This window comes from Delphinus delphis, chromosome 16 (assembly GCF_949987515.2).
Source record: "Delphinus delphis chromosome 16, mDelDel1.2, whole genome shotgun sequence".
In the NCBI taxonomy this organism is placed as follows: Eukaryota; Metazoa; Chordata; class Mammalia; order Artiodactyla; family Delphinidae; genus Delphinus; species Delphinus delphis.
Genome location: NC_082698.1, coordinates 46172846 through 46189824, shown reverse-complemented (window position 1 = coordinate 46189824; position 16979 = coordinate 46172846). Strand labels below are relative to the sequence as shown.

Below are 16979 nucleotides of genomic sequence, written 5' to 3'. Positions count from 1 at the left end.
TGGACCAGCAGACAATAACAAAGAAACTCCATTCATCAACGACTTTTGGTTACAGGTAACCCTGTAAACGTATCATTCAGACATTGATAAAAATTACCTGAAGATGATAACCAGGTACATTTTATGACTTGTAATGCTGAGATAAATTTCAAATTTTAACAAGACATTGCAGTCCTACCAAGGAAGCAAGTACATTATTTAAAATCTTCCTAAAAATATATACAGTGTGTTAAGGAAACTCTGCCCACATGCTCACGTCTACCTCCATTTCTCTCCTCTCGAAGAATGAGTGAGATGCTGATGGTGCTGGAAACCCAGGGCTGGGCTGGTGAGTGGCCTGGCGGCTCGCTCTCTCCTGCCCGTCTACCCTTCTGGAAAGTCCGCCCGCCCCCAGCCCACTTGTGCTGAACTTGCAAGGGCTGGAGCTCAGAGTGGCTGGGGACGGGTCTGTTTCTCACACCCCACTCTCCCCAGAGGAAGATCTTAAGCTCTAAACTGGGGTGGGGATGTGAGAGCAGGGAAGACGAAGAAACCCTATTTTAGCTTTGATGTCACGCCACATTCTCCAGCCCAACTTTCGAGCCAATTCTATGTTGAATTCCCTTCTGCTTCTTGTGTCTGCCTCTCTGTGAGTAAAAATGCACAGTGAGGATCCCACCGTGTTCCGTCGTCACTCCACCTCCCCACTGCTACGGAAAGTGGACACCTTGCTGAGCCCGCTCACGCTTCCTTCCTCTTCCTGAGGAGGCAGAGTGATAACTCCTCCCCAGTTCTGCCTCTCCCAGAGCAAGTCACCAAAACGCTCAGTCTCAATAATAACCTTGAGCATGAAATGAGGAGGCTCAACTAGATGACTCCTCGGGCTCTTTTCAGTTCTAAAATCCCCTGCACAGGCTCAGTGTACAAATCCAAGGGGCAGTCCATGTTTTGGGTAGTTAATGTTCTTCCCCCTCACCCTCCTCAGCCTTTTAGATCTTAATCATCCCCACCCAGGAAGCCTGCCTTGACCCCCACAAGCTCTGCTATTGGCTATCTCCCCTGAGTACAGTCTTCACTACCCTATACCGTGATCATCTGTTTACCACTTTCCCCCCTGCACACTCTCCACTGGACCAGGAATGCTATTCAAGGGAAGGCTCTGATTATCAGCCGTTTCCCATCATTTTAGCCCCAGCCTGACACACAAAATATCTGCTGACAGACTACCTTCTTGGGATTCACTATTTCATGGCAACTATGGACTTAAAACAAAAAGGAGCAAATAAAAGCAGTACCTCTGCTCCCAAGGACTTTACAGTCTAAAAAGGGAAAGAAGATAAGTGCACAAACTTCTGAAACGAGGACTTCAAGGAAGAAACAGACCATATTTGCACCGCCTCAAAGTATACCCCATAAATGACTTATTAATTATAAAGGAGAAGTGGTAGCTTCAAAGAGTTTAGAAATCTGACACACAACACCTTGCCCAGTAGTCAGACCACCACCAATGAAGGGACAAACCAACAGCATGTACCTCCAGGTACGGGTAAAGCACTGAGAGACGGGCCGCTTCTGTGCACTCCTGCTCAAAGCGAATAAGCTGATTCCAATCACAAAGAATGGAAAACAAACCCAAGGCGAGGCACGTTCTATGAAACAACAGGCCTGTAGTCTGCAAAAATGTCAAGTCATGAAGGCAAAAGAAAGATCAGAGGAACAGCTTCAGATTAAAGGAGACTAAACAGACACGGAAATTACTGGAACAACCGGCACAATGTGCATGACAAATAGATTAGATAACAGAATTACATCAATGTTACATTTCCTCCTGATTTTGATGTTTATACTATGATTATGTAAGACAACATCCCTCCTCTTAGGAAATATACACTAAAGGATTTGGAGAAAAGGGGCATCATGTCTACAACTTACTCAGATGATTCAGAAAAAAAAAGCATAAATTGTGTGTGTGTGTGTGTGTGTGTGTGTGTGTGTGTGTGTGTGTGTGTGTGTGTGTATACACGGCGGGGGGGGGGGAGAGAGACAGAGAGAGACAGAGACAGGTAGGGAAGGAGGAGGGAGGGAAGGAAAGGTAAAGCAAATATGGCAAAATGTTAGCAAAATGCTAACAATTAGGGAATCTAGGAGCTATTTTTACAATTCTTGCAACTTTCTGTTAAGTTTGAAATTATTCCAAAATAAAGAGTTAAAAAAAAAAAGAACAGGATACATGAAGGATAACGGGGATTCAGTGGAGGAAGAGAGCTCCCGTAAAAGTTAATTAAAAATCAAAAATCATTCAATCTCAAAATTTTAAAGGTATTAAAATGGTTTTTGACAGTCCTCTAATCTTAAAGGTCTAAAATTCTTTTTCTAGTTATGTATTTTATTTCTGGCTCAGTCATAACCTGGCTGGTACAGGCCCCCACCTGAGAGCTGTGCAGAGACCCAGCCTCTCATGGAGGCTAGAGCCTGCCCCCAAATTCCATAAACCGCCCTCCAGTTGGCCTCACCTCCTAACGTTCCTGTCTGTGACAAGCCCACTCTACCAGTCACCAGGCCTGAAGCCTCAGGGGTTAGCTACAGCAAGCTCACCACTCTCCCACCAATTTCCTTTATCTTATCAACCTCCACATCTCATTTGTTCTGCCTAGAAAACGCCACTTGGGACTCTTGCTCTGGACCTGCTTTCTCAGGACCATCACCCACATCCAGGTCCAGGCTCTCATCACCCTCACCCCCAACAATTCCTGCAGGTCCCTCAATGCCAGCCTCCCTCCCACAACTACCTGCAGCCTGAGTAACCGTCCAAGAACAGCCTGCTCCCAGCCTCCTGCTCAAACACCTTCAGTGGCTCTTCCCTGCCTAAGCGCTCCTGCCTCCCTTCAAGGCCCCCACTGCCAGCATCCACAGCTTTCCTGCAACTCCTCCTAAAGCATCTCCAGTCCAGTCAAGCATGTGTCCTCACTGCTCATGGTCACACAGAGTGGCTGCATTATACTGTTGCTCTAACCTAGAATGTCCCACTTTTCCCAACCTGTTTTCCCAGGATCAGGTTAAAGGGTATACATCTTGTTAAGTCTTCCCTCGTGTCCCCTTTGCTAAGCTTGTAAAGTACTTTATAAGATGCACTACCCAATTTGCACTATTACATGCTGTCCAGAAGTGACTCACTCTTACCTCATAATTTCTGACTGCTCTTGAATATTTTACATGATTTTTTAAAAACTCATCTGGAAAGTTATGCGCTATCAAGCAAAAATAATTTTGTGGTTTTTTTATCAGATACCAATTTATAAGCTTGGTCATTTCCCTTACATTCTGAATGACTTGGCTACAAAGTATAGTATTTAGTAGGAACATTTTAAATATTAAAACACCAGAAGTGTCACCTGCCTGCTACATTACCTGTACTGGGGAGGCATTTGAATACCCCCCCATGGTGATGGGGACTGAGAACTGCTCCATAAACACAGGCAACGTGCCCAACTTTCCCGGGAAGATGAAATCAAAGAGTGACCACAGCTCACGGAGATTATTCTGCATCGGTGAGCCAGACAGGATGATGCGATGAGGGGTGCGGAACTGTTCGGGGAAAGCAAGGACTTTTCTGTTAAATTCACCTTTTAGCAGATGATCACCAACCCTACCCCAAAACACTCCCATGCAATCTTATTATTTAACACAACTACATATTCTTTTGGTCTCCTCTAAAACGCAGACATTTTATGAAACTTTAATTCTTCAATTACACATAGATTAAAAATATATATATATAGGGAAGAATTTTTCTTCCTGTTCAAGCTGAAGACTATGGACTAGAGTTGGATTTGGTTACATTCTAACAACTGATCCCTATAAGAGACATTAAGTAATGTGAACAATTAGAATTTTAGAAAACATGATTAAGTGCAAGAATGAAAAGTGTTCTGCATTAAGGCAAAATGTGTATTTCAAATTCCTTATGCAAAAGCACAAGGAAAGGGCTTCCCTGGTGGCGCAGTGGTTGAGAGTCTGCCTGCCGATGCAGGGGACACGGGTTCGTGCCCCGGTCCGGGAAGATCCCACATGCCGTGGAGCGGCTGGGCCCGTGAGCCATGGCCGCTGAGCCTGCGCGTCCGGAGCCTGTGCTCCGCAACGGGAGAGGCCACAACAGTGAGAGGCCCGCGTACCACAAAAAGAAAAAAAAAAGCACAAGGAAAGATTAAATAAGTCTGTTACTAAAAGCAGAGTTTATTCTCAATTAAATATCATCCACCTGGAAACCCTCCTTGTTATTAAAGGTCACACCTGTTTGCAAGCAAGAGTGATGGCAGCATTTGGATTCCGAATTTTGTGTCCTTCGTCCAAGATCACATAGTGCCAGTCATGCCTGCTAATATCATCTTGCATCAGTCGAACGTAGGAGTAAGAAGTGATCAAAATCCCATGACAATGAGCAATATCTCGAATTAGTTTCTCCTAAAACGATGACAAAATGGTAAAGACAGTTTTAAATAAGAAGTTAAATGAGGATGACTCTTAAAATCAACCTTTTAAGGACTTCTCTGGGGGTCCAGTGGTTAAGACTCCCTGCTTCCAATGCAAGGAGCACGGGTTCAATCCTGGTTGGGGAACAAAAATCCCACATGCCATGCGGCGTGGCCAAAAAATAAATAAATAAAATCAACCTTTCATGTGGAGAAAAGGGAACCCTCCTGCACTGTTGGTGGGAATGTAAATTGATACAGCCACTGTGGAGAACAGTATGGAGGTTCCTTAAAAAACTAAAAATAGAACTACCATACCACCCAGCAATCCCACTACTGGGCATATACCCTGAGAAAACCATAATTCAAAAAGAGTCATGTACCACAATGTTCACTGCAGCACTATTTACAATAGCCAAGACATGGAAGCGACCTAAGTGTCCATCGACAGATGAATGGATAAAGAAGCTGTGGCACATATATACAATGGACTATTACTCAGCCATAAAAAGAAACGAAATTGAGTTATTTGTAGTGAGGTGGATAGACCTAGAGTCTGTCAAACAGAGTGAAGTAAGTCAGAAAGAGAAAAACAAACACCGTATGCTAAAACACATATATGGAATCTAAGAAAAAAAAAAGGTCATGAAGAACCTAGGGGTAAGACGGGAATAAAGACACAGACCTACTAGAGCATGGACTTGAGGACATGGGGAGGGGGAAGGGTAAGCTGGGACGAAGTGAGACTGGCATGGACATATATGCACTACCAAATGTAAAATAGACAGCTAGTGGGAAGCAGCTGCATAGCACAGGGAGATCAGCTCGGTGTTCTGTGACCACCTAGAGGGGTGGGATAGGGAGAGTGGGAGGGAGGGAGACGCAAGAGATATGGGAACATAGGTATATGTATAACTGATTCACTTTGTTATAAAGCAGAAACTAACACACCATTGTAAAGCAATTATACTCCAATAAAGATGTTAAAAAAGAAAAGAAAAGAAAAGAAAGAAATAGCCATAGGTACCAGGAACAAACAGGGGATGGGCAGGGAAGAAATAGGTGAGGGATATTAAGCGGTACAAACTTCCAGTTGCAAAATAAATGAGTCAAGGGTGAAATGTACAGTGCGGGGCAATCTAGTCAATAACTATGCAACATCTTTGTATGGTAACATATAATAATTAGACTTATCATGAAGATCATTTTGAAACCTATAGAAATATTGAATTACTATGTTGTATAACAGGAATTAACATAGTGTTATAGGTTAATTATACTTCAAACACAAACTCATAGAAAAAGAGATCATAGTTGCGGTTACCAGAGGTGGAAGATGGGGGGGAGGAGGAATTGGATGAAGGCAATCAAAAGGTACAAACTTCCAGTTATAAGCTAAGTACTAGGGATGTAATATACAACGTGACAAATATAATTAACACTCCTGTATGTTAGATATGAAAGTTGAGAGTAAATTCTAGAGTTTTCATCACACGAAATTTTTTTCTATTTCTTTAATTTTGTATCTATATGAGAGGATGAACGTTCGCTAAGCTTACTGTGATAATTATTTCATGGTGTATGTATCTCAAATCATGATGCTGTACACCTCAAACTTCTAAAGTGCTGTATGTCAATTATACCTCAATAAAACTGGAAGGAAAAATAAATATAATAAAATGTTTAAAAATTAAAAAAATATCAACCTTTCAATCATGATACAATCTAAGGCACCTTATAAGTATGTACACAAACATAATATATACAACAGAATTATACATTATCAGCAGTGGAAGTTTATGTTTCATTAATCTGTAAGTCGTAAACACTGACTAGTATGTCCACTACTGTGGGGGAGGAGGGCTCATAAGAAGACCAGAAAAAGGTATAACATGTAAACACTTACCCAATTTTTATTTTTTCCAAAACATCCTTTGTGTCAATCCTTGTTAAACTGAAAACAACACAGTAGATGGAAAACGGTTTTTTTTAAAACGAAAGAAAATGAGAGAAAAGCCAAGGAGACAAGAAGGACAAATCCAGGAGCTCTGATGATGTATAGCATGAATTCAAGAAGGATAGAGTACAAAGGATATTAAAAGAAGTGATTTTAAAAATGATAGAAAAAACTTCTGAGGAGAGACTAGAGTCTATAGAACAAAACACCGAAACAGCCATACACCTGGGTACACACCTATTAGATGTCTGAATCCCCAAAACAAGGGAAAACGAGAAAATGCTGTAGCTTCTAGTCAGAACAAAACAGACTGAAAAAAGATTCCCTGCAAAGGAAATCTGTGCTGGATATCTTTTCTGCAACACTAAATACGTCAGAAAACGAAGGGCAAATCTTTCCATAATTCTAGGGGGAAAGCAAAGACCCTGGAATTCTGCATTGATCCAAATTAGCAGTCACGCTTGACAGAAAAAAAGAACAAATTCCACCTTTAGCTGGGCAAGGACAGAAAATAAACCAGCAAGAGATGGCCTATGAACAGCATGCTACCTCCAGCCGGGTGCAGGAGTGCGGTCACTAAAAGAATGCAGCTCCTTTCCCTGGTGGGAGAAGAAAGGTGCTCAGGACCCCGCACTCTGCACAAGAGCAGGCGGCAGAGCTCCCCGCCTCATGCTCATCACAGACTGAGTGCTCACAGCAACTCTGAGAGAGGACAGAGGTCCTTACCCCCAATTTACAGAGGGGAAAACTGTGGCTTATCAGGTCACATAGCTGGTAAATTGGTGGTAGGATCTGAGCATAGAAAAGCAGCCAACTCCAAAGCTAATATTAACTGAATATTAGGCAACACCGCCTCTTACTTTACTATAAAAGAAAATATTTTTAAGGGAAGGTTACATGTAATATACCTACCATTCTAAAATTATTAAAATAATAATTAAGTAAATATTAAAACATTGTTTTAAATACTAATGAAACTGTTATGAAATTATCTAAAATATAAAAAGGGATCTATTTTTGCATGATTATAATTCCAGTTTAATTTAACAAACCTAGAGTGAGAACAGGGGAAATTAAGAGTGTACTAAAAATCCCACCTTATCAATGGTAGAATGGAGCACAGGTGATGAACACTGTTCATCTCTTTATCATGACAGAAAAACAGATTGAAATACATTCATAAAAAATTTAAGTCCAGGGCTTCCCTGGTGGCACAGTGGTTGAAAGTCCGCCTGCAGATGCAGGGGACACGGATTCGTGCCCCGGTCCGGGAAGATCCCACATGCCGCGGAGCGGCTAGGCCCGTGAGCCATGGCTGCTGAGCCTGCGCGTCCGGAGCCTGTGCTCCGCAACGGGAGAGGCCACAACAGTGAGAGGCCAGCGTACCGCATAAAAAAGAAAAAAAAAAAAAAAAAAAAAATTTAAGCCCATTTATTGATTAATAGTTGCTACTTCAGCATAAATACCAGAAAAGAAATAGACTGTAGAACTATCAAACCACTATCAGGAAAAAAATAGATATAGGAATAAAAAATTTTCTAATAGGAAATAGAAAAAGAATTAAGAAAATAGAAAAAGCAGAAAATACAATAAACAGAAAATAAGACAGCTGGCTTCAGACCTAACATTTACGTCAGGGTCTCCACATGACAGTGGGCTGTCAGCTGTGACCCTTTCCACTAGGAAAGTACGGCCAAAACCTGGCCTGTGTTTAAGAGATGAGACCCAAACTAGACTGGTGCTGAGAGTTAAGAGTATGGGAACTATTAAAGATATCCCAAGGAAATGCAAACAAAAACAGGGCAGGATCAGAAATACAAGTATCAGACAACAAGCAGTGAACAGGAAAAGGAGGGCCTCTTTTGTATTTTAAGGAGACAACACACTAGAGAGAAGAGCCAGGCCTTTACCTGCCTGCCCGGAGCACTGCACCAGAACCCAAGGCACAGCCCTTAGAGCTATGCTGGCAAAGTAGCACATCCACAGCCAGCAGGGGACACGGCCACAGCTTCTCAGAGTTCGACAGTCAGAAGAGACAGAGGAAGACTAAAGGCAGCTACAAGTTTATAGTTAGGATCCAAAGAATCTGAGTCTCTCCATCAGTGAGCTCCTTTTAATAGCTCTCAGCAGAGCCTTAACCCACACAAAGATACTCATTCCCCACCCCCTACTGAGGTTGAAATCAAACCCAGCAGCCAATACAACTGGCTAAATAAAGACAGTGAGACAGTAAGAGAAAAACAAAAATCAGGGAAGCTTAAGGACAAAACCTGGTAGAATTGATAGAGAAAAAAACTAAGTAACTCTTTGAAAAGACCAAAAAACAGACAGACCTCTGGAAAGTCAGCCCGAAGAACAGACTCAGATGGGCAGCATGAAAAACATTAAAGGAGTCACCCCAGAGGCAGAGAACACAAAATGTTAGCCAATGCCACATGCAATCCAATGCCAAAGAATCTGAACTTTGACAGAGAATGTGAACATTACCCAAAATGGACCCAAGAAAAATGAGACAAACCAATCAGACCAATACTGAAGGACTTGAAAAGGATGTTATGCTTTTCCCACCAGAAGTCTACTAGACCCAAAGGGTTTTACGAGTGAAGTAGGAATCAATCCTGTTATTTAAACGGTTCCAAAAGACAGAAAAAGACAGAAGGCTAGCAAAACCCTGTTTTCAAAACTGACAGAAGCAACATACTCACACAGTGTGTGTACTCCCCAACTAGAGATTCATTACTTTATAAATAAAACCTAGCACTACATTAAGCTAACAAGGCACAACAGAAATAGAAGAATAGCTAAATATTAGAAAAACTAATACAATAATTCATGTAATCAGTCATACAAATTTTATAAAATTCAACATCTTAAAAAATATTATCTTAATAAACAAGGGTTAAAATATTTTTTAATTCAATAGACTATAAAAGGGTGTTAACAATGGCCAAGAAAATTCTGAAAGAGGAAAAGAGAAACTTTTCTCATGTCATAATACACTCAAAACTTCAGAGTTAAGAGCTGTAACACCTGGTGCTAGTAAAGGCTCAACAGTTGAGAGTTGTATTATTAACATGACTACTGTTTTGCCATCTTCCTATTCATGATTTTCCGCGCCTATGCAATACTACATCGAGGGCCACACCTGATTTAATCATTTCCTGACTTTTTTTTTTTTTTTTACCTATGATGAATGCAGCACTAAATACCTCAAGGCTCACAGCCTTACAAACACACGTATAGACTCTCCCATGCCTCGCCTTACCCACTTCTCCCTGACTACACTGCTACTCCACTGCCACCAGCTCTGCCACGGTGGCTAGTGTCCAGTGAAGAAAAGCAGGCTGTCCGGAGATGCACTGTTCCACCTCGAACGCATCCCACCAGTCCTGAGACTTTCAGAAGCCAGAGCTGATTTCAATAGCTCCTCCACATCTGAATTTTCCACTGAGATTCTAGGCAGGCAGCTATCCCAACTCTATCCTCATCTCTTCCTCCTCCTGGGACAGCAGTGGCTGCCAGAAGCCCTGAAGCAGGTAGGGCGTGGAATGACAGCAAACCGACACACAGGAATGCCCCGTGCCCTGTGCTACTCCAGGCACAGAGCTATGTGCCCAGAGAGAAATGGGAGAGTAAAACAAGGACAACTGTTTGGGGCCTGAAATACAGCAGAAGTGAAATTACCACTCACATTTATAAACTGTCCGCTGGATCACAGCCAAAGCCTGCCCATGTGGATCTGCTTGCTCATGACCCTGGAACTCCTAACTGCTAGACGCAGTGACTCACCACAGTCATTCCACTCCCCTCCAAGGAACGCCACCCTGAACTGGATTTCGGACATCACTTTACCACAGTTAAACAAACGAGATGCCATGCCTCTCAAATACATACCACCAGAGTGATGTTTAGCTTCTTCGACATGTCTAAGAATTGAAGTTTATTTGGAAAATTCTGTAACGTTAACTATAGAAATACAAAATTTCTACCATATTCGAAAAGATGTATGATGATAAGAATCAAAGATGCTTTTATAAAAAGAGTAAGAAAATTTTTTAATGTCCACATTGAAAACATAACCTCCACTTAACAGCCACTGGGTAAAAACACATCTAAGACTATTTGTTTTTACCTGATTCAATCTCAGAATTCTGTAACTGCCTAGACCGGAGTTTCAACAATGGTGAATTGTTGAATATTATGGACGTCTCTATCCAAACACTTAAGACAAATCATCTCGGGCGGTTTCAAATTAAAAGCTTGTAAAATATGTAACCTCTCCTAGTTTTTGCAATTAATAGGGTACATCTGCAATTAGCCTGACTTACTGAATGCAGTGCTGTTGTCATTAAAAGATGTCTGTGAAAGTGCTGCTGTTATTACAGAGGCTCAGGAGACCAATCCCTCCTAGAGGGCAAACAGTGGACTGGTAGAAAACAACAGCCATAAATCACACTGTCAGGCAGCAGGGAGAGCGGAGTGGAGCACAGGCACATGAAGGCCATTCACGGTAAACACAGCACAGCAGCTTCCCAGGCAGGATTTACTGCACCTGTAATTAATTAAAATTTCCTTCAAGCTAAATCTTTAATAAACAAGGATTTGTGCTGACAATGAAGAAAAAAGGGCTCCAGCAACATAATTTTACAATATCCCTCAAAGACCAAGCATAGCATCTATCATTTCTTGTATCAGGTGTATACACCGTCTCGAAAGTTAATGGGAACTACATCACATTGTGTTGTAATCTGTGTACCTGGAGCGGGTCTGAAATATTCAGGATGCTTGAGGGACCATGTGGCCCTTTTCTACTTTTATCTGTTATGTTTTTACTTGTCTCCCTTCCAGCTTTTTAAAAAGCCAAGTCTTTTTATTTTAGTGTTTCAGAAAACGGGCCTTTTTAAAAAACATGTGATGGTAGTTGCATCAGATGGCCATGTTTTCCTGTGGTCTGTTCTTTAGTCATACCTTGCACTTCCCAAGAAGAATTTTAACACTGTATCATTTGGGGGCCAATGAATCTAGACACGAAGGAGAAAGGTCTAGACGTGAATGACTATGAATATTTTTGATAAAGCAGGTCTGAACCTTCTATCTCGAATGTATTTATATTGAATCCCTCAGAAATGTCAGAGCATCTTTTCTCAAGTACTGAGATGAAGATGTCTACCACATTCTTCGTTTCTAATTGTAGGAATTACCTGAGTAGACACTGTATGCTGGGGACCATACTAAGTTTATTGTGCACACATATTAATCCAACAAATCCTCAAAAAATTACCAAAAATAACCCATTTTCAGGAGATCAAACTAGGCTCAGAAAAGCTAAGTGACTTGCACCAGGTCACAAAGCTATAAGATGGCAGATCCAAGATTCCAGCCCTGGTTTGGTAATTATAAAATCTATGCCTTTATGCCATTGTCACATTTCCTAATCCTATGCCTCCATTTTGAATGGATCAAAATGATCTCTTTGAATTATCAAAACTATTCCACAGAATTACTATATCCTACAAGGCAGGGAAAGATGGGAGAGCTACAAAGTGACAACTGTTTCAGAATATAAGCAAGAAATTTCTCATTACACATCTTCCAACAACTTGAAAAAAGGGTCCTTAATAATTAAACTTTACAACACAGTGCTAAAGTTGCCACCCCCTGCTGTGAGTTATGGGATAAGAATTACAAAACTGCCTTCTTTTATTATCTTTTCATATATTTTCTTTCCCCAAGAAAATGGTTATCTTTTCAAGATCAGTTAAAAACATCATATCCATTTTTTGGAGTCCTAATAGCATCAAATACCTGCAATGTTATGTTTATAGTTATTCAACAAATAAATATTAATCAACTTACATATCAAGTTTCTCTCCATTAGAAAAAAGGGATCATAAAACATGAGAAAAGGATAATCTTAGATTCCTAGTAAATGAGAGTTCAACTGACCATTAAAGGAGATTCAGAGCCTGAAAATGTCTTTATCTGATTTGATCATCTGGTTGAAAATATGAGCCACATATTTTTTTGCAAGGTTGCTGGGTGTGCATTTGATAATTCAAAATTATGCTGTCAACCAAAGAAAATATTAACAAAGATAATATAGGATCACCTGGTCAGAGAGGTTGGAAGCTAAAAGGCAATTTAGGGAAGAAAAATGATAGATGATCTCCATTTAGAAACTGTTTGATCATTTGATAGCTCTTCTCTAAATGAAAAACTTCCAAAATTTCAAAGTTTTACATCTTACCAGCTACAACAAATCATTAGAAAAGTAAAAATAATCTATTTGAATGATAAGCAGAATAATTCTGGCATTATTACTTTTTTAAGTTTTCCAAAGAGAAATTCTCTTCTCGTCCCTATTTTCTCCAGCACTGAATAACCCTACACCAGAGTGCTGCTATTATCAATACATTTAGACAGGACAGCTGGTGCGCACAGAAAGTCCCCCCAAGGAAAAAAGAAATTTCAGCCTATAAGGATGGAAAGGAAGTTAGACATTAGATGCTGGCTTAAAGGACACAGCAGCACTGACAGAATATTTGAAATGTGATTAAGAAATGTAAACTCTATTGCAATCTAACACACACCTTTAAGCCAACAGGTGTGCACGGAGTGGCAACAGAGATCTGTACACACAAATACAAAAGGAAGGAGCAAAGGGATCAAATGCCACTCAGTCTTTTAATCCAGAAGCCAGAGTTCTGATCTTGGAAGTGTTATAACAAGGCCTGTGCAGAAGAATTAACACATTTTCAATATGTCGTCATCACAAATAATAAACTGATATTAAATATTAATAATAAACTGATTGTGTTTCTAAGTAGAGAGTACGGTTTGAAAGATGCGAAAGAACATCTTTTCAATCTTTTGCATAACAGCTTACATCTTTAGAGATCTGAGATACTTTATAATGAAAAAGGAACTGTCCAAAGAGTTAAGGGTCAGAGTAAAAACACAAGTCTACTGCTTTTCCTCAAAAGTTAAGAAACTTCAAGTTAAAGCTCTTGGTAAACCATTAAGTACTAAAAAAATTATGAACAATCATATATATGCATGTGTCTGTGCATAACCAGACACCTCAGAAGGTGCAAATCACTGTAAACAAAAGTGAAATAATTGTTTGCTCTCTAAGCAAGTTAAGGAAGCAAATCTCACCAACAGAGACACTGACCAATGTCAATTCTATTTTCATTCATGAGTCAATGTATTTCATTTACATGAAGGTTGCTCTTCAGGCTATAATAACAGAAGAGACTCAAGTGAGCCATGATATGGTAAAGGTGTAAAAGAAAAAGCACAAAAGAAATAAAAGGATAAGGAGGAACATGTGAAAAATTTGCCTTTTAAAGACATTCATCAACTAATGAATCCTAGTACAAGACTTTGCAATACAAAATATTAGAAATGTCAACAGACAATGGAAGTGAAAAAAGGAATCAAAAATGTTTTACAAGAATGATGACAGGATAGTTAACAATTTAGTTTGACTAGAAAAACAATCTAAGCTGCTATTTTCATGCTGCTGAAAAAAAAAATCACTTTTGTTTTTTGTTTTGATTGTGGTGTTTATCCCACTTCATTAATTATTTCAACTCATTTGTTTTCTATTTATCATTTAAAATTCAGGGCAAAGTATGCTGTTTTTAACAACAGCTAGTAAAAGCAAGATTCCATCTCACCAAAGTTGAGCTACCAAATTATATACTCCTGATTCACTTTTATCAAAAGTTCTGCTTACTCATGACCATGAACAAAATGGGAATTTGGAGGAAAGGGGTACTGGCAGAATTATAAAGACACTGGAGTTTAGTGGCTCGCACGTATTTAACTGAGCGAGGCAAGCATTCAACAGCTCTCTCAGCTCGCACTGCTTTCATGGGGGCACAGAGGCCTCACTCAAGAGCTGTGAAACTCAGGACAGAAAGAACTCATAGCAAACTGCCACTTCTTGTCTACAGAGTAAACCTGCAAACCCACAGTGAAAATGTGTAATTATTATCTATTGTCTATAGGGCCCCTGGGATACGATAACGATGAAGACACAGTCTCCACACTGCAGAACTTACAGTCTAGATGGTAGACAGACATGAAATTAAAAAAGCATAATTCACCCTACCTATGCTACCCAGAGGAGAAGAGATGATAAACCTTTTTGATAATGTGTGGGTAAAACTACAAGTAAGTGAGAAAATGCAACTTTCAAAGAACAGTGATTAGACCTGAATGGTAATCAACGATTCAGAGAACAAAAAACAACTTAACTAAAAGGCAACAGTACAAATTACAAAATGGCAAGCTGTTCTTTTGTTCATTTCAAATACATTTTAAAAGCATGTTAACAAATTCATTTATCAATTAAGAGTTATTTTATTACATTTTGTACCTACTTTCCTAAAACTGTTTAAAGTCTCTAATGCCCCCAAATCCAGCCAGTTAACTGCTGCATAAGCCCCCTGATTTCTGGTCCCACTCAGGGTATCAGGCTTGTGTTTCACGGGACAAGAACATGTCACCACCATGGACTGTTAGAATGACAAAGCCTCCATTCATAATTATTTTAAAACTACAGAGCTCTAAATTAAATCAATAAGTTTAAATGCAAGAAAGAAACACAGGAACATACACTTCATAAATAAATGGATCAAAGCAAAAACAATTATGTAAAATAGAGGGCTTTAAAACAAGCAGAAAGATTCTGAGGTACTGTAATGTTACCTTTTTGTGGCTAAAGGACCCAGTTTCGTGCAGAACTGCCACTCGGAACGGAGGCCACCACGTGTGAAATTCCTTCACCCACTGATGCATCACTGTCGTCGGACAGACAATTATAGTCGGACCCAACCCCTCGAACCTGCACCCAAAATGTCCAAGAAGAAAAGACAACCATGAAGGACAGCATATGGATGATCAACTGCCAAAAAACAAAAAAGAACAAACAAAACCGTAACAGCTCAAAAAAGAAAATCCTAGCTTTGGAAATTTACTGATATTTTCTTTAAAGAAAAAGCTATCGAGGATAAAACCCACCAAGTGAAATCCCTAGAACCCCATTCATCAGTTAGTGAGTGCAGGTATTAAGAGGAGACACCAGCTACTACACATCAAAAGATAATGTCTATAGTAAAGTAAAAAAATCAAACAAGCATTACCTAACAAAAATACTTTGCTCTCTCCTTCCAGATTAGTGAAGGCATTGTACAGTATATCTTAACCTAAGTGAACGTAAGAGTGTCTTCAATTGGTCTGAAGCTTTATAGTCTACCAAGAGTTTTCACCCACAAGATTTCAATCAATCTCACAGCCTCGGGAAGCAAGCAGGACAGAAATCCTGCGGTGTTCGGGGCCGCTGAAGGCTGCTGTGCCCGAGGCCCCCTGGTTACCAGGAGATGGAGCAAGGCCTCAAGTCGGTCTTCTGATCGCTGCAGCCTGCTCTTCCACTACATGGTGCTGCTCTCTTCTCCACGTGATAAAAAACAAGTGGGTGAGCATCACAGTGACCGTTTCTCCCAGAAAGCCCAGGCCAACGGAAGGCAAGCCGCTCAGTTCTTGTGTAAAGCAGCTGAGCACTACGTGGCAAGAGCTTTAACAAGAGTCGCATGTTGACCAAGCGATCCCAAGACAAACATTTGTGTACTGCGACACATACTGTAGCATTATTTATACTGTGGAAAAAGTGGGCGCTGCCTGAACGTCTGTAAATAAGAGAAGGGCTGAATAAACCACCTTTACTACAGCACTACAGGCTGGTGGTTAGGAGCACTGCCTGGGTCTGAATCCCAGCTCTGCACACACTAACGGAACCTCAGCTTTTCATCTTAAAATAATAACAGTAGTGATCATACCATTTATATGAAGATTAAATCAACATCTATAAAGTGCTTAGAACAGAATACAGTAAATACTATTAGGGTTTGTTAAATAAGATGGAATATAATATAACCATTAAAATCGTCTTTGAAAAATATTTAAAATCTGGAAGATGCTCATAAGTCTTTTAAAAAACCAAATTACTTATGGAATCACCCCAATTCACTTACACATAGGTAGCCAGTAACTGGTCACGGCCCCCTCTCTCAACATCCACATCTCCCCTCTCTCCTTCCAAACAGAACCACAATTTTGTGCAGGTATCCCCTCTTCCTTCCCAGACGTGTACTCGATGGGACTCTGATCACTGTCTGGCTATGGCGAAGAGGGGAGAAGCCAGAATCATAGCTTGTCTGTCAGCACACAGTGTTCCCCTGGCGACAATCACCTGTCCACTGAGGGGCGTGGGAAGACTGGCTTGCTCACGGTTAAGGAAGGATTTACACTCTAGGTCGGGGAGAGCTTCCTCTCTTGGTCTCTCCTGCTGCATGTGAACAAGGACATACAGTGCAAGGAGATCTTATGACCACAAGAAGAATTGGCATCAGGAGAACCCGGGCCCCTGATGACATCCCTGGGCTGCTTCTGATCATGCTGTGTGTACAGCCTACCCCCTCTGTAGGTATGTGAACATTTAACCCAATTTGAGGCCAAGATTTTTTTACCTGAAGTCAAAATATCCTGATCCACTGTACACCGTAGGC

The 16979-nt window shown here is 40.5% G+C and overlaps 1 protein-coding gene across 2 annotated transcripts in view; it reads right to left on the bottom strand.

Annotated features, from left to right (window-relative positions):
- Nucleotides 1–16979, bottom strand: part of ERCC6 (ERCC excision repair 6, chromatin remodeling factor) — a 76211-nt gene that overhangs the window by 17485 nt on the left and 41747 nt on the right. For both annotated transcript variants that reach the window (XM_060034648.1, XM_060034649.1), the window contains exons 8-10: nucleotides 15124–15259; nucleotides 4270–4440; nucleotides 3388–3564 (exon numbers count right to left, since the gene is read on the bottom strand). In XM_060034648.1, the coding sequence (XP_059890631.1) occupies nucleotides 3388–3564; nucleotides 4270–4440; nucleotides 15124–15259 (484 nt within the window). The remainder of the gene's footprint in view (nucleotides 1–3387; nucleotides 3565–4269; nucleotides 4441–15123; nucleotides 15260–16979) is intronic.